Source organism: Pyrus communis, chromosome 4 (assembly GCF_041283825.1).
Source record: "Pyrus communis isolate YQ-2024b chromosome 4, ASM4128382v1, whole genome shotgun sequence".
In the NCBI taxonomy this organism is placed as follows: Eukaryota; Viridiplantae; Streptophyta; class Magnoliopsida; order Rosales; family Rosaceae; genus Pyrus; species Pyrus communis.
The window spans coordinates 10,843,426-10,870,537 of NC_142568.1; the positions used below are offsets into that span (position 1 = coordinate 10,843,426).

Sequence of the window (27,112 nt, forward strand, 5' to 3'; positions counted from 1 at the left end):
ATATTTTCTCTATATATGTCGACCTTCGTCTTTTATGGCAAGGCAAACCTGAAGAGAATGCCCAACTCTCCCTCACCTCTGAGGGCGCACTCCCAGCAAAGCCTTTCGAAATACTCAATTCTTTCTTCTTCCCCAAAGATGATACCAGATGCCTGGAGTACATATGACCCAGGAGGAAACAGCACAACAAATACATGTGCTGATTCATTCACCGCTTCTTCAAAAGCAAAGGTATCTCACATCATCAAGGTCAAAAGCAAAAGTATCTCATATCATGCTCTTTCCCTGTCTTTTTCTTTGTCCTTGTTCTTACTCGCATGGCAAAGTAAAAGAAGCAATCAGCCGGCACTTGGAGTCAGTCTTCCGATCTGGAGCCAACTGCCTGGGATCTATTCCTGATTGCTTACCTAGCGTTGCTCTCGAGTAGTCATCTTCAACGGTTGATACACTTCCGGAGAATGGACCACTTCTGCAAAGGGGAGCGAGTAAGGCAAGTGAAAATGATACATTGAAGCATGTGGAGACAAACATAGGCTGAGTTATCCTCCAACCCTTTTCAATACGAATTGGAAAGATTGAACAAAGAAACAGATAAAAGGGATAAGCTCAGACCTTCGGGGGAGACCAAAAGAACCATCCTGCTGCCCAGTTCAAGAAGTAGCACAAAGGAAAATCAACGATGGGCAGAAACCAGTTCAAGAGTAAGCTTGTGAAATCACAAAGATCAAAAGCCTCAATGCAATTACCAAGGAGAAGATGGAATTTACACTCTATAACCAGATTTGCGTCTCTAAACTCTTCTCTTTGTTAATTACATTCTGCCATGTTTAGTATGTTTAAGTGCTTTTTGTGTATTTACTTATGCTTTGTGTGAATCTATGCTTAAAACATTGAGGACAATGTTTGATTTAAGTGTGGGGGGGTAACTAAGTATGTTGATGCAAATTCGTTGAATTTTATCACCCATAACTTCAAGTGTTGTTCCTTGCTGTTTTAAATGTTTTTAAGGTGTTTTTAAACTGTTTTAGCGTGTTTTGTTTTATAACTCCGAAAATCACATAAAAATTTGAAAAAAACATTTTTCGAAAAGCCTAAAAAGAGAGTTTTGAGTTGTTTTTGTGTCTTAGGGAACCTTCCAACGTTTGACGAGGATTTGGTTTGTAATTGCATGACTGTTAAAAAGAGTTATAAACATAGAGAAAAGTTTGATTTACTCTTGGTTTATGCTTAGTTATGGTTATAATGTATGACTTCACATGCAATCATAAAAGAAAAATTCGTTTTTGTAACATGCTTAAAGGAAGGAACTCAAACAAACACTACAACCCTGTGAGACTCGAGCCATTACTTTTTTTGGAGAGTTATTTTCTGTGATTCTTTGTTTTCTAAAGTTGTTGCATGATCTCATTATTCCTTGCTTGGTTACTACTTAGAATGCAATTGTATCATGATAGAACTAAATGCTAGAACTTATATCCGTTTCATTCAAAGCATGACATTGAATTGCATAACATATATCAAGATGAAGTTGTGTAGTTGCCACCATAACCAAATAGCCTTACTTCCCATATTTCGTATTTATTGTAAGTTTTAACCCCGTTGAGCCTCGTTTAGCCTTTATTCTTTGTTAACCCACATCACCCCTTACCTAGCCTAGAGTAGGACTTTCCTATACCCTTGTTCTTAAAGTATAGTGAGCATGACTTAAATGAATTCCTTTTGAGTTACATTATGCAAGAAAATGAGTGTGGGGGAGTAAAAGTTTGTTCTTACGTTTATATGTATGTTTTGAGATATTTAAAAAAAAAAAAAAAAAAAAAAAAAAAAAAAGAGTGAAAATAAGTAAGAATGAACTCACGAGCGTTGATGGTTGAAGAAAGGGTCCAAAAAGTTGAATATGGCCCTAAGTTTTGTGTGACTTTCCCTTGGGTGTTCAAAGTTGAATTCTGCGTTCTTAAGGGAATTCTAAGTGCCTAATTCAATACTTTGCTCACTATTGCTTTAAGAATGTTTGTTTATCCTTCACTTTTCATTGTTAGCCAATACCCTAGCCCCGTTACAACCCTTTGACTTCTATCTTGAGTGTTATGTGTTTCAATTGTGGAGTTTGAACTTGGTATGAGCATATGGTGTCGCTGGTTCTCGCGTCTAAGTAGTAGCATTCCATTCATGAGATCATATCTAAACATGCTTATTAACTCCAGAAATTGCTTCCTTTGAAATACATATATGTGAGTGTTCGTTTTTATGTTTACATCAATCTTCTCACATATAACTAGTTTAGGGTGTGTAGTCAGAAAATCTGAGTGAAAACTGAGTGCATATCTTGTAAGGAATTGAGCAAATTCTCTAAGGCATGTTACTACATTCGAAATGTGTTTTAAATGCTTAATTGTGAACTAGTATGTGGTGACTATGATTAAAAATGTACTTAAGTGTAAAGATGGCTAAAATCTGTGAGAATAATGATTTTTAACTTGTCATGTGCATTGGAAGTCCCTGATACGATTGTTGGAAGGTGTAGGTTGTGTTTTGTTCGTTTCGTTTTGTTTTTGGTTTCTTTTGTTTTGTTTTGCTCGAGGACTAGCAAAAGCTAAGTGTGGGGGAGTTTGATAGGAGCATATTCATGCGACTTAAATGGCTTGTTCTCGTACATTTACGTTATGTTTCTTTAGTTATTTTAGTCCTTTATGCTTCTTTTGTGTGTTTTCAGGTTCTAAGGGCTTAGGGAGCAAGAAAGTGCATTTTGAGGCTATTTGGGGCACTTTTGGGCATGGATTGGATACCTTAATCATGGTGCAAAGAGGATGGACGAAATTGAAGCCTTGTATGCTCTTTGGGGACATAAAACAAAGGGCCTAGCCCAATCAAACAAATCCTTTGAGCCATGGAAAACCTCTAGCCCAAATCAAACATTCTATGCCATGCAAACCAACCTATTTTTAGGCCCATTCTATGTACTTAAACCCTAGCCCTTTAAACTAGCCATATTATGATTTATTCACTTCCATACTCTTCTTTATTCCACATGCATTCACACACATGCACATCATTCACTCACATTTTTCTAGCCATTTCACTTCATCATTACACCACCATTCATTCATTAATCCACATGCACATTCAATCATTCACTCAAGCACCCTTGTGCCTTGTTTCCCCCTTTGTTCCCACCAATCACATGCATCATCATCATTTCTAATCCACATGCTTTCCAAGCTTTCCCACTTAATCATTAAGCCACATACACACACCATCTTCCCCTTTACCAAACCCTTTGCCGTGCACATGTTTTCTTTTCTTTAAATTCCAGCTTTCAAATGCAAACACATGCACAACAACACCATCACAAAACCTGCCATCATTCACCAAACATCCTTTGCTTTACATCTCCACAAACACATGCATTTACACCACCAAAAATCCCCTTTGCCGTGGCCTACACACACATGCATCCTGAAAACATTCTTGCCGTGAGTTCCCACTCCCATTTCCAGCTTTCCACAACTTTTCCTAGCTATTTTATTACATACATTCCCCCTTCATTATTCCAATCACATGCACCCATAATCATTCATTCCCTCCTAGCTGCAATATTCCCTCTTTCCTTCCTTCATTCACCTATAAATAAGCATCCAACACTCCTCAAAATGCATTGACTCTTCCATACACATTTTCAGTTACAAACACCAAGCAACAAACACATTCTTGCCGTGCATATCCCTTCATTTTCTGCATATTTTCTCTTCATTCTTCCATCTCCAACCACTCCCTACTCCATTCCACATACACCTAAAGCCCTTAAGCTCACCTTAGACCTTGTGCTACAACAACGAGGAAGAAAAGAGTGCTTAAACGTTCATACAATTCAAGTTTGAGTTGTTGGAATGTTTAGGTGTTTCTTTGATTTCAAAGTTTAAATTTAATTCTCTTTGTTTTGTACGTATGAGAAGGGAAGAGAAGAGTGCCTAAACGTTCATACAATTCACGTTTGAGTTGTTGGAATGTTTAGGTGTTTCTTTGATTTCAAAGTTATGAGGAACTAAACCCCCTTTTAGCTAGGGGGTGATTCAAAATACATGTTTATGCTTGCAATATGAATTGATTACTTTTGGTTGGAATTTCATAAGTTGTGGATTCAATTTGTTTAACCGTTTGAATGAATATGACGCTAGAATATAAGTGAGTTTCACCTAATAGTTACGAACTTATATTCACAAGTAGTGGAGGTTGCTTATAAACAATCGCGTTAAACGAATTCTTGGCATAAGTTTCATGCGTATTCCATAGTAACGAATGCCTCGTCAATGTTTATGATTTCCGTTGAACTTAATGATCTTTGTTGAATGTCTCTATCATGCGTATTCCATAGTTAGGGACTTTGATTAAGAATAAATTGGTTGTAATGCGTATTCCATTCAATCCAACGAATCTAGGGAAATCTGAAAGTTAATGTAAACGGACCTAATTAACTTGGAGCATTGAGTTTCATAATTTATCGAAAGACCAACCGAAAATCAATCTTGTATGCAAGTGTAACATGTGTGGAGAAAAACCCCTTAGCTATTCCATCATCCATATTTTTCATCACATTCATATTTACATTTTGCCTTTAATTATATTCTGTCCATTTAATTTAATATCGTCCAACCACAATTCCCCCCCCCTATTTTGTTAAGTCTTAATCATTCGTATTTGTTTTATTTTTGTATCTTTAAGCTTTTGGAGTCATAAACACTTGCAAATTCGTCTAAATCAAGTTCTAGCTTCTATTTGAGTCAATTTGATTGTTTTAGACAATTTGAGTTTTTCAAAGCCATTCTGAGTCATAGTAGTCTTGTTAAGAGTATTTTAATTTAGTTTTTATGTTTTTAAGTCAATTTAGAAGGTTTTAGCAAGCCCTCCTAATCCCCGGTCTAGAACGATCCCTCACTTATCCATTCTACTACAATTGTCAAACGAGGGTTTAATTTGAGTGTCAAGTAAATCTCGCATCAATCAAACACATGAAAACACTTCAAAACACACTAAAAACACTTAAAAACAGTGAGAAACAACATTAGAAGTGATAGGTGAATAAAATCCCACGAAAATCATGCAAAAACAACTTGTTTACCCCCCCCCCCAACACTTAAATCAAACATTGTCCTCAATGTTTCAAACAAAGACTCACATTCAAACAAATAACAAAATCTAACTAACATGATGAAATAAAAACAATAAAGAAAGAGAGGTAGGAACGCAAATCTGATTTTGTAGAATGAATGGTTGAATTGCCCAAATCCTCTCTAGTTGAATGCATGGGTTGCCTCCCAAGAAGCGCTTGCTTTAACGTCGTGCAGCCGAACAAACATTCTTCTTAGCCTCAATCGGACCCCACAGCATGGAGAGTGATGTCCTCCACAACCTGCCCTTCAACATTTGCATAATAGGGCTTCAAACGATGCCCATTCACCTTGAATTCTTGGCCATTCCTCAAGCTTTGGATTTGAACTGCACCATATGGAAAAACATGAGTAACAACAAAGGGCCCAACCACTTAGATCGTAACTTACTAGGAAATAAATGAAGGCGAGAATTAAAAAGTAAAACTTTTTGGCCTATGGAGAATGTTTTGCTATGGATCATCTTGTCATAGAAAGCCTTGGTCTTTCCCTTGTAAATGCAAGCATTCTCATATGCTTCAAGCCTAATCTCTTCAAGTTCATTCAATTGGAGCTTCCTATGAATTCCAGCCGCATCTATGTCCATGTTGAATGTCTTGATCGCCCAATGAGCCTTGTGTTCTAACTCCACGGGGAGATGGCATGGCTTGCCATAGACTAGCCGAAAAGGTGACATCCCTATGGGTGTTTTGATGTGAAAATTATGTTGACACACAAATTAAACCCTATTTGTGACAATTGTAGTAATGAAGTAAGTAGGGATCGTTCTAACCGGGGATTAACTAGGGGTGCTAATCTAATTTGAATTGACTCAAACAGAAACTAGAACTTAATTGGGACGAATTTGAAAGTGTTATGACTCCAAATGCTTAAAAACACAAAATAAAACAAATACGAATGACTAAGACTCAACAAGATATGGGGGGATTGTGGTTGGACGAATTTAAACTAAATGGGCAGATTGTAAAGAAAACAGATTTTAAGACAAAATTGTGATGAATCAATGGATGATGGGATAGCTAAGGGGTTCTTCTCCACACATGAAATATATGCAACGTAAATCAATTTCCAATTATCAATCCAACAAGTTATGAACCTCGACACTCCAAGTTAATTAGGTCCGCTTAAATTAACCTTCAGATTCCCCTAGAATCATTGAATTGGATGAATATGCATCGCAAACAAATTATTCCTAACAAACTCTCTATATGAACAGCATGATAAAGATATAAGTTAGAATCATTACGTTCTTTGGAAATCATAAGCATCGACAAGGCATTTGTAACTATGAAAAGCATGATACGCTTGCCAGGAATCTACTTAACATGATCGTGACTAGCAACCTTCACTACTTGTGAATATAAATTCATAACGATTAGGTGAAACAAACTTATATCCTAGCATCAAATTCAAGCATGCAAATTAAGCGTGCACTCTCAATCAACATACAAGAATAAGTTCTAAATCAAACGGTTAAGCAAATTGTATTCAAAACTTATGCAACGATAATTGGAAGTAATCAACTTATTTCACATATATAATCATGGTTTCGAATCACCCCCTAGCTAACTAGGGGGTTTAGCCTCTCATGTTCACAGAAAGAGAAATACAATTGAATTTAAACATAAAGCACAAAGGATTGATTACACCTAGAACGCCCAACGAATCCACGTGAATTTCGGCGCGTCCAAGCTCCTCTTTCTCCTTTCTTCTTGCTGCGGCAGTGAGGTTAAATGGTGTTGGTGGATGATTTGCGGGTTTAGGGATGGATTTATGGAGGAAGGATGGTATGGTGGCTGCGGCTGTTTTAGAGAATGGGGGATTGTTGCACGGTTTTGGGAGAGAAAAATGGTAGCATCAATATGGGAGTGACGGCTAGCTTTTTTTGTGTGTGTGAAGGTAGGATATGGTTTTTAAGAATGAATGAATTTTATATGATGGCAGCGGCAAGCAGGGATTTTATTAGGTTTTTAGGTGGCTGCCTTATCTCAAATGGAGAATGGAGAATATAATAATATAGTGGCTGCGGCAGGATGTTAATTAGGTTGAATGAATGAATGATTTATTATGGTGAATGGCTGAAATCTCTCGGGTGGATGCACGGCTGATGGGAGAAAATAAATGGTGGCTGCGGCACTTGATTTCTTTTTGGTTTTTTTAGGGTTAATGGTAAATGGGAGGGGGGCCACGGCAGAAAAATAATAGGATATTGGCTTATGGTGGCTGCGGCACAAGGGAAAAGGTTCGGCTAGGAAAGAATCAATTAGGGTGAATGAATCAATAATCATGGCTTAGGTTAGAGAATTAATGGTTGCTACACGATATGAATGAAAAGTAGGGAAATTAGGGTCAATTGGAAGGTACGGCTAGGATGGATTTTGGATGAATCAAAGGCTACCAAAATAGGAAATTAAAACAGAAATATAAAGGTGCGGCTAGGGTGTTTAAGGAGCCTAGGGCCTTGGTCTTGTGTACTAAAGTGCATTCAAGGCCTACAAAGTGGCTAGAAAATACGGACGTTTAGATTAGGAAAGATTACCAAAACGGGAAACTTAGGGTTAACTTTCCTACTTCAAGTAGGAAACCTTGTTTGAGTAGGATTCCTCGTTTTGGTAAGAATTCATCGTTGGAGTAGGAATTCGTCGTTTCTTCAAATCTTCAACTCATTCATTCCTCTTTCGCTCCAAAAGACTCCAATTTGCATCTTCTTGCACACTTTAGCCTTATAATCTGAAAATACACAAAAGTAGCCTTAAACACTAAAATAACTTAAGTAAACACAACATAAATGCACGAGAACAAGCTAATTAAGTCGCATGAATATGCTCCTATCAAATTCCCCCACACTTAACTTTTGCTAGTCCTCGAGCAAAACAAAACAACTAAACTAAACAAAACGAAACAAAACAAACAAAACATAACCTAAACCTTCCAACGTTTGCCTCAGGGATTTCCAATGAAACATGACATATCAAAGATCATTACTCACATAGCTTTTAGTCTTCCCTCCCCTCAAGCATATACTTAATCATAGTCACCATTCACTAGTTCGCATTTAATCAATTAAAACACATTTTGAATGTAGTCACATGCCTTAGAGAATTCCCTCAATTCCTCACTAGTTATGCACTCAATTTTCACTCAGATTTTCTGACTACACACCCTACACTAGTTATATGTGAGAAGATAGATGTAAACATGAAAGACTAGTACTCACATATGTTATAACAAGGAACGCAATTTCTGGAGTAATTAAACGTGTTTAGATATGATCTCATGAATGGAATGCTACTACTTAGACGCGAGAACCAGTGACACCATATGCTCATACCAAATTCAAACTCCACAATTGAAATGCACAACACTCAAGATAGAAGTCAAGGGTTGTAACGGGGCTTGGGGTATTAGCTCACAAGGAAAGGTAGGGATAAACAAAAGTTCTTTACGCAATAGCAAGCAAAGGATTGAAATTAAGTCCTAGAGTTCCCTTAGAATGCAGAAATCAACTTTTAGACAAACAAGGGAGATTCAAACCACTCTTAGGGCCTAATTCATTGTTTTGGGCCCTTACTTCAACAAACAATACTTTTGAAACTCTTTTTCACTTCTTTTTCTTTTCTTTTCTTTTCTTTCTTTTTTTTTTTTTCTCTTTTTTTTTTTTTTTTCTAACCGTGCCTATGGCACCTCAACTCACATAAATACTCTTTCCCCCACACTTATTTTCTGCAACACATTAATCAAAAGGAATTCATTCATGCTTACTATGCTTCAAGAACAAGGGTACGGATGATCCTAATCTAGGCTAGGTGAGGATGATATGGGTTAACAAAGAACATGGCTAACACGGCTCAATGGGGTTAAACTTAAACACAAAATGAATGAAGGCACATGGTTGTTTGGCTTTGATGGTGGTCACTACACAACTTCATCTTGAATATGTGTTATGCAAATCAATAACATGCTTTGAATGAAATGGGCATGAGTTCTAGCATTTGGAACTAAGTGATGAAATGCCTTCTAAGTAGTAACCGAGCAATGAGTAATGAGATCATGCAACGACTTTAGAAAACAATGATGCACAGATTATTACTCTCCAAATAAACGTTTAGGCTCAAGTCTCACAGGGATGTAGCGTTTGTTAAGTTCCTTCCTTCAAGCATGTTACAAAAACTAATTTTTTTCTTTTGTGATTACATGTGAATTCGTAAACTATAACTACAAACAAGCATAAACCAAAGAGTATATCAAACGTCCATCCATGTTTGTAACTTTCTTTAACCATCATGCAATTAAAAACCAAATCCTCATCATTGCGTTGGAAGGTACCCTACGACACAAACAAACATACAAACACAACTCTTTTTGGGTTTTTCAAAACAATTTTTCAAATTTTTAGGGGATTTTCGGATTTTTCAAAATAACACATAAAAAAACTCTAAAAATAGCTTAAAAACAGTGGGAAACAAGTTTAGACATGTTAGGTGGTAATACCCTACGAATTTCATGCAAAAATATCTCAAAACAGAATGTTACCCCCCCACACTTAAACTAAACATTGTCCTCAATGTTTTAGACACAATTGAACACATTACACATAACAAAAAGTAAGCAACAAAGGAAAAGGGTTTAGGGACGCAAATCTGAGTGTGGAGCGATTCCCAAGTTCTTCCTTTGTTGAGTGCATGGGTTGCCTCCCAAGTAGCGCTTTCTTTTACGTCTTGCAGCCGGACGATGCCACATTGATCATCCTTTATGGGAACCCACGGCATAGTGGGTGGTCTCCTCCACATCATGTTCTACAAAGCTCTCGTAGTAAGGCTTCAATCGATGCCCATTCACCTTGAACTCTTGACCTGTTTTGAAACTACGAACTTGGACTGCACCATGAGGAAAAACGTTAGTAATAACAAAGGGTCCAATCCAACGTGAACGTAACTTACCCGGAAATAGACGAAGACGAGAATTAAATAACAACACTTTCTGTCCAACAGAGAAGGACTTGGTGCGAATCATCTTATCATGAAAGGCCTTTGTCTTTTCCTTGTAAAGTCGAGCATTCTCGTAAGCTTCATTCCGTATTTCCTCAAGTTCATTCAATTGAAGCTTACGATGAATTCCCGCCTCATCTACATCCATATTGAACTTCCTCACGGCCCAATGAGCCTTGTGCTCCAACTCCACAGGTAAGTGACATGGTTTGCCATACACAAGCCGAAAGGGGGACATACCAATGGGTGTTTTGTAGGCAGTCCTATAAGCCCACAATGCATCCTCTAATCTCAAGCTCCAATCTTTTCTTGTTGGGCCAACCGTCTTCTCGAGAATCTGTTTTATCTCGCGATTCGACACCTCGGCTTGCCCGCTTGTTTGAGGATGATAGGGTGTCGAAACCCTATGTGTAACTTTGTACTTCTTGAGCAGTGCCTCGATAGTGCGATTACAAAAATGTGAACCTCCATCACTTATAAGGACTCGAGGCATTCCAAACCTAGCAAAAATGTTAGACTTCACAAAATCTGCAACCACTTTGGAATCGTTAGTACGGGTGGCTTTTGCTTCCACCCATTTGGAAACATAATCCACCGCCAACAAGATATAGAGAAAACCATGGGAGGAAGGAAAAGGACCCATAAAATCAATTCCCCACACATCAAATATTTCAACAGAAAGTATAGGGTTTTGTGGCATTTGATCCTTAACACTTATATTACCCATTCGTTGACAACGATCACATGTAAGGCAAAATGTCCTAGCATCCCTAAAAATGGTTGGCCAATAAAACCCACATTCTAAGACTTTAAGTGCAGTGCGTTGGGTGCCAAAATGTCCCCCACATGCATATGAATGACAAAATGTTAAAATAGATTGAAACTCAGATTCATTCACACAACGTCGTACAATTTGATCAGGACAAAATTTCCAAAGGTATGGGTCATCCCAGACATAAAACCTAGCATCCTTTATCAGCTTATCACGTTGATTCCTATTAAGTGTGCTAGGAGTATGTTTAGACACCAAAAAGTTCACCAAATCTGCATACCAAGGCTCACTTACCTGGATAGACATTAATTGCTCATCGGGAAAGGTTTCAGGAATTGGCGATGCTTCCTCATGTACCATTCGACTTAGGTGGTCAGCCACCACATTCTCCACGCCCTTCTTATCCCGAATCTCAATGTCAAACTCTTGTAAAAGCAACAGCCATCGAATTAGTCTAGGCTTGGCCTCCTTCTTCGTGAGCAAATACTTGAGAGCTGCATGATCAGTAAAAATAATAACTTTAGTACCAAGTAAGTATGACCGAAACTTATCTAATGCAAATACCACAGCAAGTAATTCTTTTTCAGTGGTTGAGTAATTCAATTGAGCATCATTTAGTGTCCTAGATGCATAATAAATAACATGAGGTTGTTTATTCTTTCGCTGCCCCAAAACAGCACCAATCGCATAGTCCGAAGCATCGCACATCAACTCGAATGGAAGGCTCCAATCTGGAGGTGTGATAATGGGAGCCGAAGTGAGAGCCTCCTTGAGGTGGTTGAATGCTTTCTCACACGCCTCGTTGAACTCGAAAACCACCTCCTTTTGAAGCAATCGGCGTAGTGGCTGCGCAATCTTGGAGAAATCCTTTATGAAGCGCCTATAAAAACCTGCATGACCAAGAAACGAACGAACCTCTCTAACCGAAGTTGGAGAGGGTAAGTGACGAACAAGGTTGATGCGAGAATTATACGCGCATAAATTAAACCCTCTTTTCGTCAAATTGTAGTATAAGTATAAGTAGGGATCGTTCTGGACCGGGGATTAGGAGGGATTGTTAACCACTTGGATTTGACTCAAAAACGTAAAATAACAATATAAAACACTATACTAGACTCAAAGAATGCAAAACTAAACTTTAAAACACTAAGACAAACCAAAAGACTCAAACATCACCCAAAACACTCAAAACTGCCTTAAAATCACTTTCTGGGCAGTTTTGAGCACTTTGGTGAATTTGGACGAAATTATGTAACAAAATGAATCAAAACACTTATAAACATAAACTAACTCAAAGAATGTAAAACTAAACACTTAAAACATTAAAACAAACCAAAAGACTCAAACATCACCCAAAACACTCAAAACTGCCTTAAAATCACTTTCTGGGCAGTTTTGAGCACTTTGGTGAATTTGGACGAAATTATGTAACAAAATGAATCAAAACACTTATAAACATAAACTAAAACACGTTCTACTAAATTGGACAATAAAGTAAAGGGGGATTGAGTTTTATACGAAATTAAATAAAATGTACAGATTCGAATTAAGACAGATAGTATATATGAATGTGATGAAATGGAATGAATGGATGGATGCTAGCCAAGGGGTTCATCTCCATACATGTTATACTTGCATAATAAATGATTTCCAATTGCATTTCAATAAACCATGAATTCTCAACACCCCAAGTTAACCGTGATGCACTAATTAACCTTCAAATCTTCCTAACGTTATTGAATTGGATGATGCATGCGACAATTCAAAACATTCCCCACAAGTCCTCAACATGAATGCATAGAAGAGGTACAAGCAAGAATCATTACGCTCTATGAAAATTATAAGTGTTGACGAGGCATTCGTTACTATGAATGCATGAAACTCTTGCCAAGAATTCGTTTAACGCGATTGTTTATAAGCAACCTCCACTACTTATGAATATAAGTTCGTAACTATTAGGTGAAACTCACTTATATTCTAGCGTCATATTCATGCATGAAAATTAAGCGTGCACTCTCAATAAACATACATAAATAAGTTATCAATAAAACGGTTAAACAAATTGAATCACAACTTATGAAACGCAATTAGAAGTAATCAAATCAAAATGCAAGCATAAACATATATTCGAATCACCCCCTAACCAAGGGGGGTTTAGTTCCTCTTGGTACAAAACAAAGAGAATCAAAGAAACACCTAAACATTCCAACAACTCAAACTTGAATTGTATGAACGTTTAAGCCCTCTTATCATCCATTCCTCATTCGTACAAAACAAAGAGCATTGAAATTAAACATTGAAATCAAAGAAACACCTAAACATTCCAACAACTCAAACTTGAATTGTATGAACGTTTAGGCACTCTTCTCTTCCTCTTCGTTGTGGCACAAGGTCTAAGGTGAGTTTGATGGTGTGAATGGTTTGGGGAGTGGTGGAGATATGGAAGAGGAGTGGTGGAAATGGAAGGATGGTGTTTGGATTGTAAGGGAGAGCACGGCACAAGGGAGTTTGATGGTCTACATTTCTGCAATGGATGAGTGTATGGAAGAGTGTTTGGAATGGGTGAATTTCTGGCACAAAGGCCTTATTTCTGTGGTGAATGGATTGTGTATGAATGAGAATGAATGAATGAGTATTTATAGGTGAAATGGGGGGAACATGACAGCTAGGAACTTGGTGGAAATCTGAAATGGTGATGGGAGATGCATGTGGCTGTTTGTGCATGTGATTAAAGGGTGGAAATGCATGTGTTTTGACAGAAATGAAAGGGAATGCACGTTTTTGGTTGATTTCTGGTGGTTGTGAGGTGGAAATCTAGGTGGAAATGCATGTGGATTAAAGCTATGTGAATGATTAAGGTGAATGTGCATGAGTGCATGTGAAATCTGCCAAGATGCATGTGTTATGAAGTGGATTTTCTGCAAAGCAAGGTGAATGTGCATGTGATTAAATTAAAAGATGGAATGCATGTGAATATGATGGAAATCTGATTTCTTTGAAGATGCATGTGCAATGAAGTGGAATGACAGCTAGGTTATGATGATGAATGCATGTGGCTGATTTAATTGAATAGGAAAGCATGTGAAATGTTTGTGGTGAGTGAATGTTCATGTGAATTAAAGCTAAAGTGATGATGATAAGTGATAAGTGATAAGTGATATGATATGTGGTTATGATGTGATAAGTGGTTATGATAAGTGATAAGTGATATGATAAAGTGATGATGATAAGTGATAAGTGATAAGTGATATGATATGTGGTTATGATAAGTAATGGGAGCATGTGGGTTAATTAATGAAGGAAATGCATGTGCAATGACAATGTGTTAGAATGGATGTGTGTTATGCATGGCATGATTGGGATTAGGAAAGGTTTAAATGTCCTAAAACTAAAGAGAACAAGGTTCCAACACTTTGGCTCCAATTAGGTCTTCAATTTCGTCCAACACTTTGGCTCCAAGCATAAGCTATCCATCCTTAGCCCAAAAGTGCTCCAAAAATCTCCAAAATGCATCTTTTTGCTCCTTTAGCCCTTTGGACCTACAAACACACGAAAATAGCTTAAAGTACTAAAATAACTAAAGAAACATAACGTAAATGCACGAGAACAAGCCATTTAAGTCGCATGAATATGCTCCTATCAAATACCCCCACACTTATCTTTTGCTAGTCCTCGAGCAAAACAAAACAAAAGAAATAAAAAACAAAACGACACTGAACAAGAAAAACACAACCTAAACCTTCCAACAATCGTCTCAAGGATTTCCAATGCACATGACAAGTTAAAAATCATTAGTCCCATAGATTTTAGTCATCTTCACACTTAAGTACATTCTTAATCATAGTCACCACATATTATTTCACAATTAAGCATTTAAAACCATGTTTTGAATGTAGTAACATGCCTTAGAGAATTTGCTCAAATCCTTACAAGATATGCACTCGTTTTTCACACAGATTTTCTGACTACACTCCCTACACTAAGTTATATGTGAGAAGATTGATGTAAATATGAATTCTAACACTCACATATGTTATATCAAAGAAAGCATTTTCTGGATTTACGACAATGACATGAATATGATCTCATGAATTGAATGCTACTACTTAGAACGAGAACCAGTGATTCCATAAGCTCATATCAATTCCAAACTCCACATTATTGAACACATAACGATCAAGATAGAAGTCAAAGGTTGTAACGGGGCTTGGGGAGTTGGCTAACAATGAAAGGATAGGGAAAACAAACGTTCTTTAAGCAATAGTGAGCAAAGTATTGAATTAGGCACTTAGAATTCCCTTTAGAACGCAGAAGTCAACTTTGAACACCCAAGGGAAAGTCACACAAAACTTAGGGCCATATTCAAACTTTTTGGGCCCTTTCTTCAACAATCACACTTGTGAGTCCATTCTCACTTATTTTCACTCTTTTTCTTTCTTTTCTTCTTCTTTTTTTTTTCACATTTTTTTTTTTCTTTTTCCCGTGCCTCCTTTAAGACTTAGGCACATACATACACACAAAAATCCCTTCCCCCACACTTATTTTCTGCAACATATTAATCAAAAGGAATTCATTATCCGTCATGCTTACTATGCTTCAAGAACAAGGGTACGAATGGTCCTAATCTAGGCTAGGTAAGGGGTGATGTGGTTAGCAAAGAAAATAGGCTAAACGAGGTTCAACGGGGTTAAAACTAATAACAAATACGAAATATGGGAAGTAAGGCTATTTGGTTAGGGTGGCAACTACACAACTTCATCTTGATATATGTTATGCAATTCAATGTCATGCTTTGAATGAAACGGATATAAGTTCTAGCATTTAGTTCTATCATGATACGATTGCATTCTAATAGCAACCAAGTAAGGAATAATGAGATCATGCAACAACTTTAGAAAACAAAGAATCACAGAAAATAACTCTCCAACGAAGGTAATGGCTCGAGTCTCACAGGGTTGTAGCGTTTGTTTGAGTTCCTTCCTTCAAGCATGTTACTAAAACGAATTTTTCTTTTATGATTGCATGTGAAGTCATACATTATAACCATAACCAAGCAAAAAAAATACCAAGAGTAAATCAAACTTTTCTCTATGTTAATAACTCTTTTTAACCGTCATGCAATTACAAACCAAATCCTTATCATTGTGTTGGAAGGTATACTAAGACACAAACACACAAAAACGACTCAAAACACTCTTTTTAGGCTTTTTAAAACACGTTTTTCAAATTTTTATGTGATTTTCGGAGTTATAAAAACAAAACAAACTAAAACACTCTAAAACAACTTAAAAACATCTTAAAACAGCAAGGAACAACATTTGAAGTTATGGGTGATAAAATCCCATGAATTTGCATCAAATATACTTAGTTACCCCCCCACACTTAAATCAACATTGTCCTCAATGTTTTAAGCATAGATTCACACAATACATAAGTAAACACACAAAAAGCAACTAAACATACTAAACATGGCATAATGTAATTAACAAAGAGAAGAGTTTTAGGGACGCAAATCTGGTTATGGAGTGTAAATTCCCTCTTCTCCTTGGTAATTGCATTGAGGCTTTGATCATAGTGACTCCACAGGCTTACTCTTGAACTGGTTTCCGCCCATCATTGATTTTCCTTTGTGCTACTCTTGATCTGGGCAGCAGGATTCTTTTGGTCTCCCCCGAAGGTCTGAGCTTACTCCTTTGGTCTGTTTCTTTGTTCAATCTTTCCAATTCGTATTGAAAAGGGTTGGAGGATAACTCAGCCTAAGTTTGTCTCCACATGCTTCAATGTATCATTTTCACTTGCCTTACTCGCTCCCCTTTGCAGAAGTGGTCCCTTCTCTGGAAGTGTATCAACCGTTGAAGATGACTACTCGAGAGCAACGCTAGGTAAGCAATCAGGAATAGATTCCAGGCAGTTGGCTCCAGATCGGAAGACTGACTCCAAGTGCCGGCTGATTGCTTCTTTTACTTTGCCATGCGAGTAAGAACAAGGACAAAGAAAAAGACAGGGAAAGAGCATGATATGAGATACTTTTGCTTTAGACCTTGATGATATGAGATACCTTTGCTTTTGAAGAAACGGCGAATGAAGCAGCACATGTATTTGTTGTGGTTGTCTCCACATGCTTCGACCGACCGTTTCCTTCTGCCTCATTTGTACTCCAGGTTTCTGGTATCTTCTTTGGGGGAGAAAAAATTGAGTATTTCAAGAGGCTTTGCTGGGAGTGCGCCCTCAGAGGTGAGAGAGAGTTGGGCATTTTCTTCAGGTTTGCCTTGCCATAAAAGACGAAGGTCGACATATATAGAGATAATATCAAGTGGTGGTACTGTGTTTTTACCCTTGTCGACAAATGTCTCTTCGATATCTGAACGACGCCTCTTCGATTTCTGAGCAGGCGCCCTTTCGATTTCTGAACGACGCCCCTTTGCTTTCTGAACGACACGTAGTAGTGCGTATGCGGCTCCTTTTGACAAAGCTGCACGCGTTTTCTGAAAAGCAGAGAAAGCGTCGCCGAACTTTGCGCTTGTCGGCTAAAGACGTGTAGTTGCGATGATGGCCTCCACGTGTTTTCAGCTTTGTCAGAAATCTTTTGACAAAGTTGAACACGTTTTCTGAAAAGCCGAGAAAGCGTCGCCTAAATTACGCCGGAAATTCCGGCTTTTTGAATCGGTGGACGCGTCGCCTTGGCTTTTTTATTGAGCTATCGATCACCACAACAAACACACTCTGAAGAATTCCCATTCTTGAAAATCGACTCCGGCCCTTTGAAATTTAACTCCATCCCTTCTCTTTGAACACTTTTGAAAAATGGCAAACTCATCGAACCTTAGCTTGGAATTGAGCCTTAGCAGTGATACGGGCGCGCCGCGTCAAGGTAACGTATGGCGCCCTTCTTTCTTATCTTCTAATGGTCTTCTTACAGGTGAAGACTCCGTGATGCAGGACGCCACAACAGCTACAATAGTAGCTAGGAACCTCCTCACTCCAAAAGATAGTAGGCTGCTGTCAGGACGGTCCGATGAGTTGGCCGTTCAAGAGTCCCTCGCACTTAGTGTTCAGTGTGCGAGCTCTGTGTCCAACATGGGCCAACGCCTGCTTGCCCGCTCCCGTCAGGTGGAATCATTGATGGCGGAGGTGGAAAGTCTTAAGCAAGAGATCCAGCAGCTTAAGTACGAGAATAGAAGTTTGCACGTGCTTGCCAACAACTATTCGACGGGCATGAAGAGGAAGCTTGATGAGCTGCAAGAGTCTGAAGGTCGGATTCACAGTGACCGTCAAAGGTTTTCGTCTTTCCTCCAGAGGCACCTTTTTCCTGGCTCATCCAGCGCTTGGCCAAGTCTTGAGGCCTGGAATGCTCTAGCTCCGATGCCTCCCGCTCCGATGCCTTCCGCTCCGATGCCTTCCACTTCGATGCCTTCCGCTCCGATGCCTTCCGCTTCAAAGCCTTCCCCTACTATGCCTTCCGCTCCGACGCCTCGTAGTGGGGCTTCACGTAAACAACCTTTGTGAAGCCTTCCCTTTTTTTTTTTTTTTTTTTTTTTTTTTTTTTTTTTGAACATGCTTTGTTTTATTCAGTGCATTGGGTTGCCTCCCAAGTAGCGCTCTCTATTACGTCTTGCAGCCGAACGAAGAACCCAATCACTCCAGGATATGTTCACGAATCGGATGAGAACTCCGAGTCATAAACAAGTACCTAAAACAAGAAACAAAACAAGATTAAGAATCTGGAATAAAATAAAAACAAACGAAAATAAAACAATCCAAGGGATTAGCAAATTTTCTAGTCCCCGGCAACGGCGCCAAAATTTGATGCGTGAATTATACGCGCATAAATTAAACCCTCTTTTCGTCAAATTGTAGTATAAGTATAAGTAGGGATCGTTCTGGACCGGGGATTAGGAGGGATTGTTAACCACTTGGATTTGACTCAAAAACGTAAAATAACAATATAAAACACTATACTAGACTCAAAGAATGCAAAACTAAACTTTAAAACACTAAGACAAACCAAAAGACTCAAACATCACCCAAAACACTCAAAACTGCCTTAAAATCACTTTCTGGGCAGTTTTGAGCACTTTGGTGAATTTGGACGAAATTATGTAACAAAATGAATCAAAACACTTATAAACATAAACTAAAACACGTTCTACTAAATTGGACAATAAAGTAAAGGGGGATTGAGTTTTATACGAAATTAAATAAAATGTACAGATTCGAATTAAGACAGATAGTATATATGAATGTGATGAAATGGAATGAATGGATGGATGCTAGCCAAGGGGTTCATCTCCATACATGTTATACTTGCATAATAAATGATTTCCAATTGCATTTCAATAAACCATGAATTCTCAACACCCCAAGTTAACCGTGATGCACTAATTAACCTTCAAATCTTCCTAACGTTATTGAATTGGATGATGCATGCGACAATTCAAAACATTCCCCACAAGTCCTCAACATGAATGCATAGAAGAGGTACAAGCAAGAATCATTACGCTCTATGAAAATTATAAGTGTTGACGAGGCATTCGTTACTATGAATGCATGAAACTCTTGCCAAGAATTCGTTTAACGCGATTGTTTATAAGCAACCTCCACTACTTATGAATATAAGTTCGTAACTATTAGGTGAAACTCACTTATATTCTAGCGTCATATTCATGCATGAAAATTAAGCGTGCACTCTCAATAAACATACATAAATAAGTTATCAATAAAACGGTTAAACAAATTGAATCACAACTTATGAAACGCAATTAGAAGTAATCAAATCAAAATGCAAGCATAAACATATATTCGAATCACCCCCTAACCAAGGGGGGTTTAGTTCCTCATGGTACAAAACAAAGAGAATCAAAGAAACACCTAAACATTCCAACAACTCAAACTTGAATTGTATGAACGTTTAAGCCCTCTTATCATCCATTCCTCATTCGTGCAAAACAAAGAGCATTGAAATTAAACATTGAAATCAAAGAAACACCTAAACATTCCAACAACTCAAACTTGAATTGTATGAACGTTTAGGCACTCTTCTCTTCCTCTTCGTTGTGGCACAAGGTCTAAGGTGAGTTTGATGGTGTGAATGGTTTGGGGAGTGGTGGAGATATGGAAGAGGAGTGGTGGAAATGGAAGGATGGTGTTTGGATTGTAAGGGAGAGCACGGCACAAGGGAGTTTGATGGTCTACATTTCTGCAATGGATGAGTGTATGGAAGAGTGTTTGGAATGGGTGAATTTCTGGCACAAAGGCCTTATTTCTGTGGTGAATGGATTGTGTATGAATGAGAATGAATGAATGAGTATTTATAGGTGAAATGGGGGGAACATGACAGCTAGGAACTTGGTGGAAATCTGAAATGGTGATGGGAGATGCATGTGGCTGTTTGTGCATGTGATTAAAGGGTGGAAATGCATGTGTTTTGACAGAAATGAAAGGGAATGCACGTTTTTGGTTGATTTCTGGTGGTTGTGAGGTGGAAATCTAGGTGGAAATGCATGTGGATTAAAGCTATGTGAATGATTAAGGTGAATGTGCATGAGTGCATGTGAAATCTGCCAAGATGCATGTGTTATGAAGTGGATTTTCTGCAAAGCAAGGTGAATGTGCATGTGATTAAATTAAAAGATGGAATGCATGTGAATATGATGGAAATCTGATTTCTTTGAAGATGCATGTGCAATGAAGTGGAATGACAGCTAGGTTATGATGATGAATGCATGTGGCTGATTTAATTGAATAGGAAAGCATGTGAAATGTTTGTGGTGAGTGAATGTTCATGTGAATTAAAGCTAAAGTGATGATGATAAGTGATAAGTGATAAGTGATATGATATGTGGTTATGATGTGATAAGTGGTTATGATAAGTGATGATGATAAGTGATAAGTGATAAGTGATATGATATGTGGTTATGATAAGTAATGGGAGCATGTGGGTTAATTAATGAAGGAAATGCATGTGCAATGACAATGTGTTAGAATGGATGTGTGTTATGCATGGCATGATTGGGATTAGGAAAGGTTTAAATGTCCTAAAACTAAAGAGAACAAGGTTCCAACACTTTGGCTCCAATTAGGTCTTCAATTTCGTCCAACACTTTGGCTCCAAGCATAAGCTATCCATCCTTAGCCCAAAAGTGCTCCAAAAATCTCCAAAATGCATCTTTTTGCTCCTTTAGCCCTTTGGACCTACAAACACACGAAAATAGCTTAAAGTACTAAAATAACTAAAGAAACATAACGTAAATGCACGAGAACAAGCCATTTAAGTCGCATGAATATGCTCCTATCAAAGGTCTACCTTAGATTTATCTACTTCAATGCCTTTTTCAGAAATAATATGTCCTAAAACAATACCTTGCTTAACCATGAAGTGACATTTCTCCCAATTTAACACAAGGTTTGTTTCAACACAACGGTTCAAAATCAAACTAAGATTATTCAAACAACCATCAAATGAATTACCAAAAACACTGAAATCATCCATAAAAACCTCAATAATTTTCTCAACATAATCTGAAAATATGCTCATCATGCATCTTTGAAATGTAGCAGGTGCATTACATAAACCAAATGGCATACGACGATAAGCAAATGTACCAAAGGGGCATGTAAAAGTAGTCTTTTCTTGATCATCCGGGGCAATAACAATTTGATTATAACCCGAATATCCATCAAGAAAACAATAAAATGAATGACCCGCTAACCTTTCCAACATTTGGTCCAGGAATGGCAATGGAAAGTGATCCTTCCTTGTCATGGCATTTAACTTCCTGTAATCAATACAAACACGCCAACCTGTCACAACACGAGTGGGTACAAGCTCTTGTTCTTCATTCTTCACCACCGTGACTCCGGACTTCTTGGGAACAACCTGCACGGGTGACACCCAACGAGTATCAGAAATAGGATATATAACACCACAATCAAGCAATTTTATAATCTCCTTTTTTACTACTTCCAACATGGGTGGATTAAGGCGACGTTGAGCTTCACGAGATGGCTTGGCTCCCTCCTCCAAAAGGATGCGATGCATGCATGTGGTGGGACTAATGCCTTTGATATCCGCCAAGGTCCATCCAATAGCAGATTTGTGCTCCTTTAACACCCTTATCAACTTGTCTTCTTCTTGGGCCGTGAGTGAGCTAGAAATGATGACAGGTAGTGTCTGATCTTCTCCCAAGAAAACATACTTCAAGTGACTAGGTAATGGCTTTAACTCAAGTGTAGGTGGCTGCACAATTGATGGAAGTAACTTGTTAGTCAAAACCGAATCTAAAAGTGAGAGTGGAGACTTACCAGAGTGTGAGGGCAATGACTCAAGGGCCGCGACCATTTCAAGCACTTCACTACAAGGGGGCACGGCAATATGGTCAGATTTCATGCCGTGGCTTGCCAGGCTTCCCTCACCCTCATTTCTTGCTCCTATGCCGTGCACTAAGGCTACTTCAAGTGCATCTTCGTTCCTTCGATTCAAATGTACCTGTGCCAAAGAATCAACAATGTCAATAGCAAAACAAGAATGGTCCTCAATTGGATATTTAATAGTTTCAGAAAGATTAAAACGAATAATGTCCCCGTCAAATTCCATGGTTAATGTTCCCGTATACACATCTATCTTTGTTCTCGCTGTTTTCATGAATGGACGGCCTAGCAAGATTGGCAATGATGGAGCATGGCTCGAATCCTCCATTTCTAAGACATAAAAATCTGCAGGAAAGATAAGATGATTGACCTGCACTAAAACATCCTCAAGGACTCCCTTGGGATAAGCGTTAGAACGATCAGCCAATTGAATTATAACGCCATCTTGTTTTAACTCACCCAGGTTCATAGATGCATAAATGGAATATGGCATAACATTAATAGAAGCACCTAAATCTAACATGCATTGCTCAAATCTAGTGTTTCCAATTGTGCATGGGATAGTAAAGCTCCCTGGGTCCTTACATTTTGGAGGCAACTTTCGTTGCAAAACCGCTGATACATTCTCACTTACTTTTACAACTTCCTTGTTTGAAATTCTTTTCCTAGTTGTGCATAATTCTTTTAAAAATTTTGCATACCTGGGTACTTGCTTAATAGCATCAAGTAAAGGAATGTTTACTTGGACTTTTCGAAAGGTATCCAAAATGTCCTTTTCGCTTTCTTCCTTCTTCGATTGCGCAAATCTGCGAGGGAAAGGAACATCGGGCAGATTAGTGTTCGAAATCACAACATTTGGGACAACCTTACCTGAGGTGGATGGATGGGGGGTCGTAGATGGCTGTGGCATGGGTGGTACCACCCTTGCCGTGGGGTCATTTTTCTCCTCTTCTTCGATTCGTAACTTCTCATCTTCCTTGTTTCCCACTTCTTTTCCACTTCTTAGTGTGATAGCTTTCGCAGATTCGAAACCACCCTTGGGATTGACTACCGTAGTGCTTGGTAACTTACCACTTTCACGAATTTGTCCCAAAAATTCGGCCATTTGGTCCATTTGCTTCTTCAGCTCATTAACCTCCTTTGCTTGGTTCTGCATTCTCTGCGCCATTGTGGTTAGTAACTGATATGTTTTATCGTCATTCATAGACATACCTGAGTTGGTTTGGGATGATTGTGCTTGAGGAGGTGGTTGTGGTGCCATTGGCCTTGGAAAGAAACCCGGGGGTTGTCGGAATCCACTTTGTTGGCCATATTGTGGTGCATCTCTCCATCTGAAATTGGGGTGGTCACGCCATCCCTGATTGTATGTGTTGGAGAAAGGATCACCCCTTGGTTGGTTTTGATTCCCATAGCCCACGACATTGGCAGATTCCCACCCTCCGTTCTCAATTAATTGAGGGCATTGATCAGATTGGTGTCCTTGAATGGAGCATACACCACAGATTGTACTTCCTTGCGTTTTAGGGCATTCAACAAACTGCGATAACATAGACGTAAGGTTAGCCATTTGGGATTGTAACTCAGAAATAGAACTTACCTCATTTACATGCTGTGGCCGTGGGGTGTCTCTCTGCCCAACACCTTCATATTGTTGTGCATTAAGTGCTCGATTGGCAATGAGAGTTTTGGCATCCCTAGGTGTCTTGTCCACTAGAGCTCCTCCCGCGGATGCATCCAACATTTGCCGTTCAAGTGGTAAAAGGCCTTCGTAAAAATATTGAAGAAGTAGCTCCTCCTTCATCTGGTGCTGTGGACATGAAGCAACAAGAGATTTAAAACGTTCGTAATACGTAGGAAAAGATTCACCTTGGCTTTGCTGAATTCCATTAATCTTCTTACGAAGAAGAATGACTCGTGATGTCGGAAAGAACTTCTCTAAGAAGGCTCGCTTCATACTCTCCCATGATGTGACAGTTCCGGGAGCCAACTCATACAACCAATCCTTGGCCTTCTCCACCAAAGAAAAAGGAAAAGCCTTCATCTTCAATATGTTGCTGTCCACGTTCACCGGTGTCATACTTGAGCACACCACCTCGAATTCCTTTAGATGCTTGTTCGGATCCTCCATGGCCAACCCATGGTATTTCGGAATATGGTGGAGCAAGCTGGACTTCAACTCAAATTCATCGGTCTTCTCAGGGGCTGCCCTAGGGTATTGGATGCAAAGAGGTGCTGCATTGGCCAAACCCGAGGCAGAAAGCTCCTTGATGGTTCGATTGTCCACTGCCATGGTTGGTACTTCCTCTTCAACCCTTGCCGTGGCCTCCTCTTCAACCTCAACTTCAACTTCTTGCTCTTCTAATTCAGGTTCAGGACTAGGAGGATTAGACGCTTGCGATTTCTTTTTCCTTCTCAAAATCCTCTCGAAATCACCGTCAAAGTCGGAGATATGCTCACGAACAGGTTGTGAGCCACGGGTCATAAACTAGTACCTGCACACAAGAGCAAACAAGGTTAGCAATCAATCTAATAGACTCGGGACAAGTAAGGAAATAAGGTGCCACACACGGCACAAAAAAAAACAAAACACACACACACGGTGCAAAACTTAAAACAAAACAGAAACTAAACAATTTAAACAAGACTCAAGACAAGGGATTAGCAACTTTGCTAATCCCCGGCAACGGCGCCAAAATTTGATGTGAAAATTATGTTGACACACAAATTAAACCCTATTTGTGACAATTGTAGTAATGAAGTACGTAGGGATCGTTCTAACCGGGGATTAACTAGGGGTGCTAATCTAATTTGAATTGACTCAAACAGAAACTAGAACTTAATTGGGACGAATTTGAAAGTGTTATGACTCCAAATGCTTAAAAACACAAAATAAAACAAATACGAATGACTAAGACTCAACAAAATATGGGGGGATTGTGGTTGGACGAATTTAAACTAAATGGGCAGATTGTAAAGAAAACAGATTTTAAGACAAAATTGTGATGAATCAATGGATGATGGGATAGCTAAGGGGTTCTTCTCCACACATGAAATATATGCAACGTAAATCAATTTCCAATTATCAATCCAACAAGTTATGAACCTCGACACTCCAAGTTAATTAGGTCCGCTTAAATTAACCTTCAGATTCCCCTAGAATCATTGAATTGGATGAATATGCATCGCAAACAAATTATTCCTAACAAACTCTCTATATGAACAGCATGATAAAGATATAAGTTAGAATCATTACGTTCTTTGGAAATCATAAGCATCGACAAGGCATTTGTAACTATGAAAAGCATGATACGCTTGCCAGGAATCTACTTAACATGATCGTGACTAGCAACCTTCACTACTTGTGAATATAAATTCATAACGATTAGGTGAAACAAACTTATATCCTAGCATCAAATTCAAGCATGCAAATTAAGCGTGCACTCTCAATCAACATACAAGAATAAGTTCTAAATCAAACGGTTAAGCAAATTGTATTCAAAACTTATGCAACGATAATTGGAAGTAATCAACTTATTTCACATATATAATCATGGTTTCGAATCACCCCCTAGCTAACTAGGGGGTTTAGCCTCTCATGTTCACAGAAAGAGAAATACAATTGAATTTAAACATAAAGCACAAAGGATTGATTACACCTAGAACGCCCAACGAATCCACGTGAATTTCGGCGCGTCCAAGCTCCTCTTTCTCCTTTCTTCTTGCTACGGCAGTGAGGTTAAATGGTGTTGGTGGATGATTTGCGGGTTTAGGGATGGATTTATGGAGGAAGGATGGTATGGTGGCTGCGGCTGTTTTAGAGAATGGGGGATTGTTGCACGGTTTTGGGAGAGAAAAATGGTAGCATCAATATGGGAGTGACGGCTAGCTTTTTTTGTGTGTGTGAAGGTAGGATATGGTTTTTAAGAATGAATGAATTTTATATGATGGCAGCGGCAAGCAGGGATTTTATTAGGTTTTTAGGTGGCTGCCTTATCTCAAATGGAGAATGGAGAATATAATAATATAGTGGCTGCGGCAGGATGTTAATTAGGTTGAATGAATGAATGATTTATTATGGTGAATGGCTGAAATCTCTCGGGTGGATGCACGGCTGATGGGAGAAAATAAATGGTGGCTGCGGCACTTGATTTCTTTTTGGTTTTTTTAGGGTTAATGGTAAATGGGAGGGGGGCCACGGCAGAAAAATAATAGGATATTGGCTTATGGTGGCTGCGGCACAAGGGAAAAGGTGCGGCTAGGAAAGAATCAATTAGGGTGAATGAATCAATAATCATGGCTTAGGTTAGAGAATTAATGGTTGCTACACGATATGAATGAAAAGTAGGGAAATTAGGGTCAATTGGAAGGTACGGCTAGGATGGATTTTGGATGAATCAAAGGCTACCAAAATAGGAAATTAAAACAGAAATATAAAGGTTCGGCTAGGGTGTTTAAGGAGCCTAGGGCCTTGGTCTTGTGTACTAAAGTGCATTCAAGGCCTACAAAGTGGCTAGAAAATACGGACGTTTAGATTAGGAAAGATTACCAAAACGGGAAACTTAGGGTTAACTTTCCTACTTCAAGTAGGAAACCTTGTTTGAGTAGGATTCCTCGTTTTGGTAAGAATTCATCGTTGGAGTAGGAATTCGTCGTTTCTTCAAATCTTCAACTCATTCATTCCTCTTTCGCTCCAAAAGACTCCAATTTGCATCTTCTTGCACACTTTAGCCTTATAATCTGAAAATACACAAAAGTAGCCTTAAACACTAAAATAACTTAAGTAAACACAACATAAATGCACGAGAACAAGCTAATTAAGT

At 38.6% G+C, this 27,112-nt stretch overlaps 1 protein-coding gene across 1 annotated transcript; it reads right to left on the reverse strand.

The window, feature by feature from the left end:
- Nucleotides 1–9,908: 9,908 nt before the first annotated feature.
- On the reverse strand, nt 9,909–24,774 carry LOC148697423 (uncharacterized). The gene is made up of 4 exons (XM_088691923.1): nt 21,360–24,774; nt 16,008–16,011; nt 11,038–11,916; nt 9,909–10,914 (listed from the first exon to the last, which is right to left on the reverse strand). Exons 1-4 carry the CDS (start codon nt 24,772–24,774, stop codon nt 9,909–9,911), a joined length of 5,304 nt encoding a protein of 1,767 aa, XP_088548049.1.
- Nucleotides 24,775–27,112: the final 2,338 nt, after the last annotated feature.

Bases quoted from the DNA above. Each gene is read 5' to 3' on its own strand.
- LOC148697423 (XM_088691923.1), bottom strand. From the start codon at position 24,774: ATGACCCGTGGCTCACAACCTGTTCGTGAGCATATCTCCGACTTTGAC. The intron at 10,915-11,037 runs GTTTCAATCTAT...TAGGGATGCTAG, and splicing joins CGTTGTGTGAATGAATCTGA to GACATTTTGCCTTACATGTG.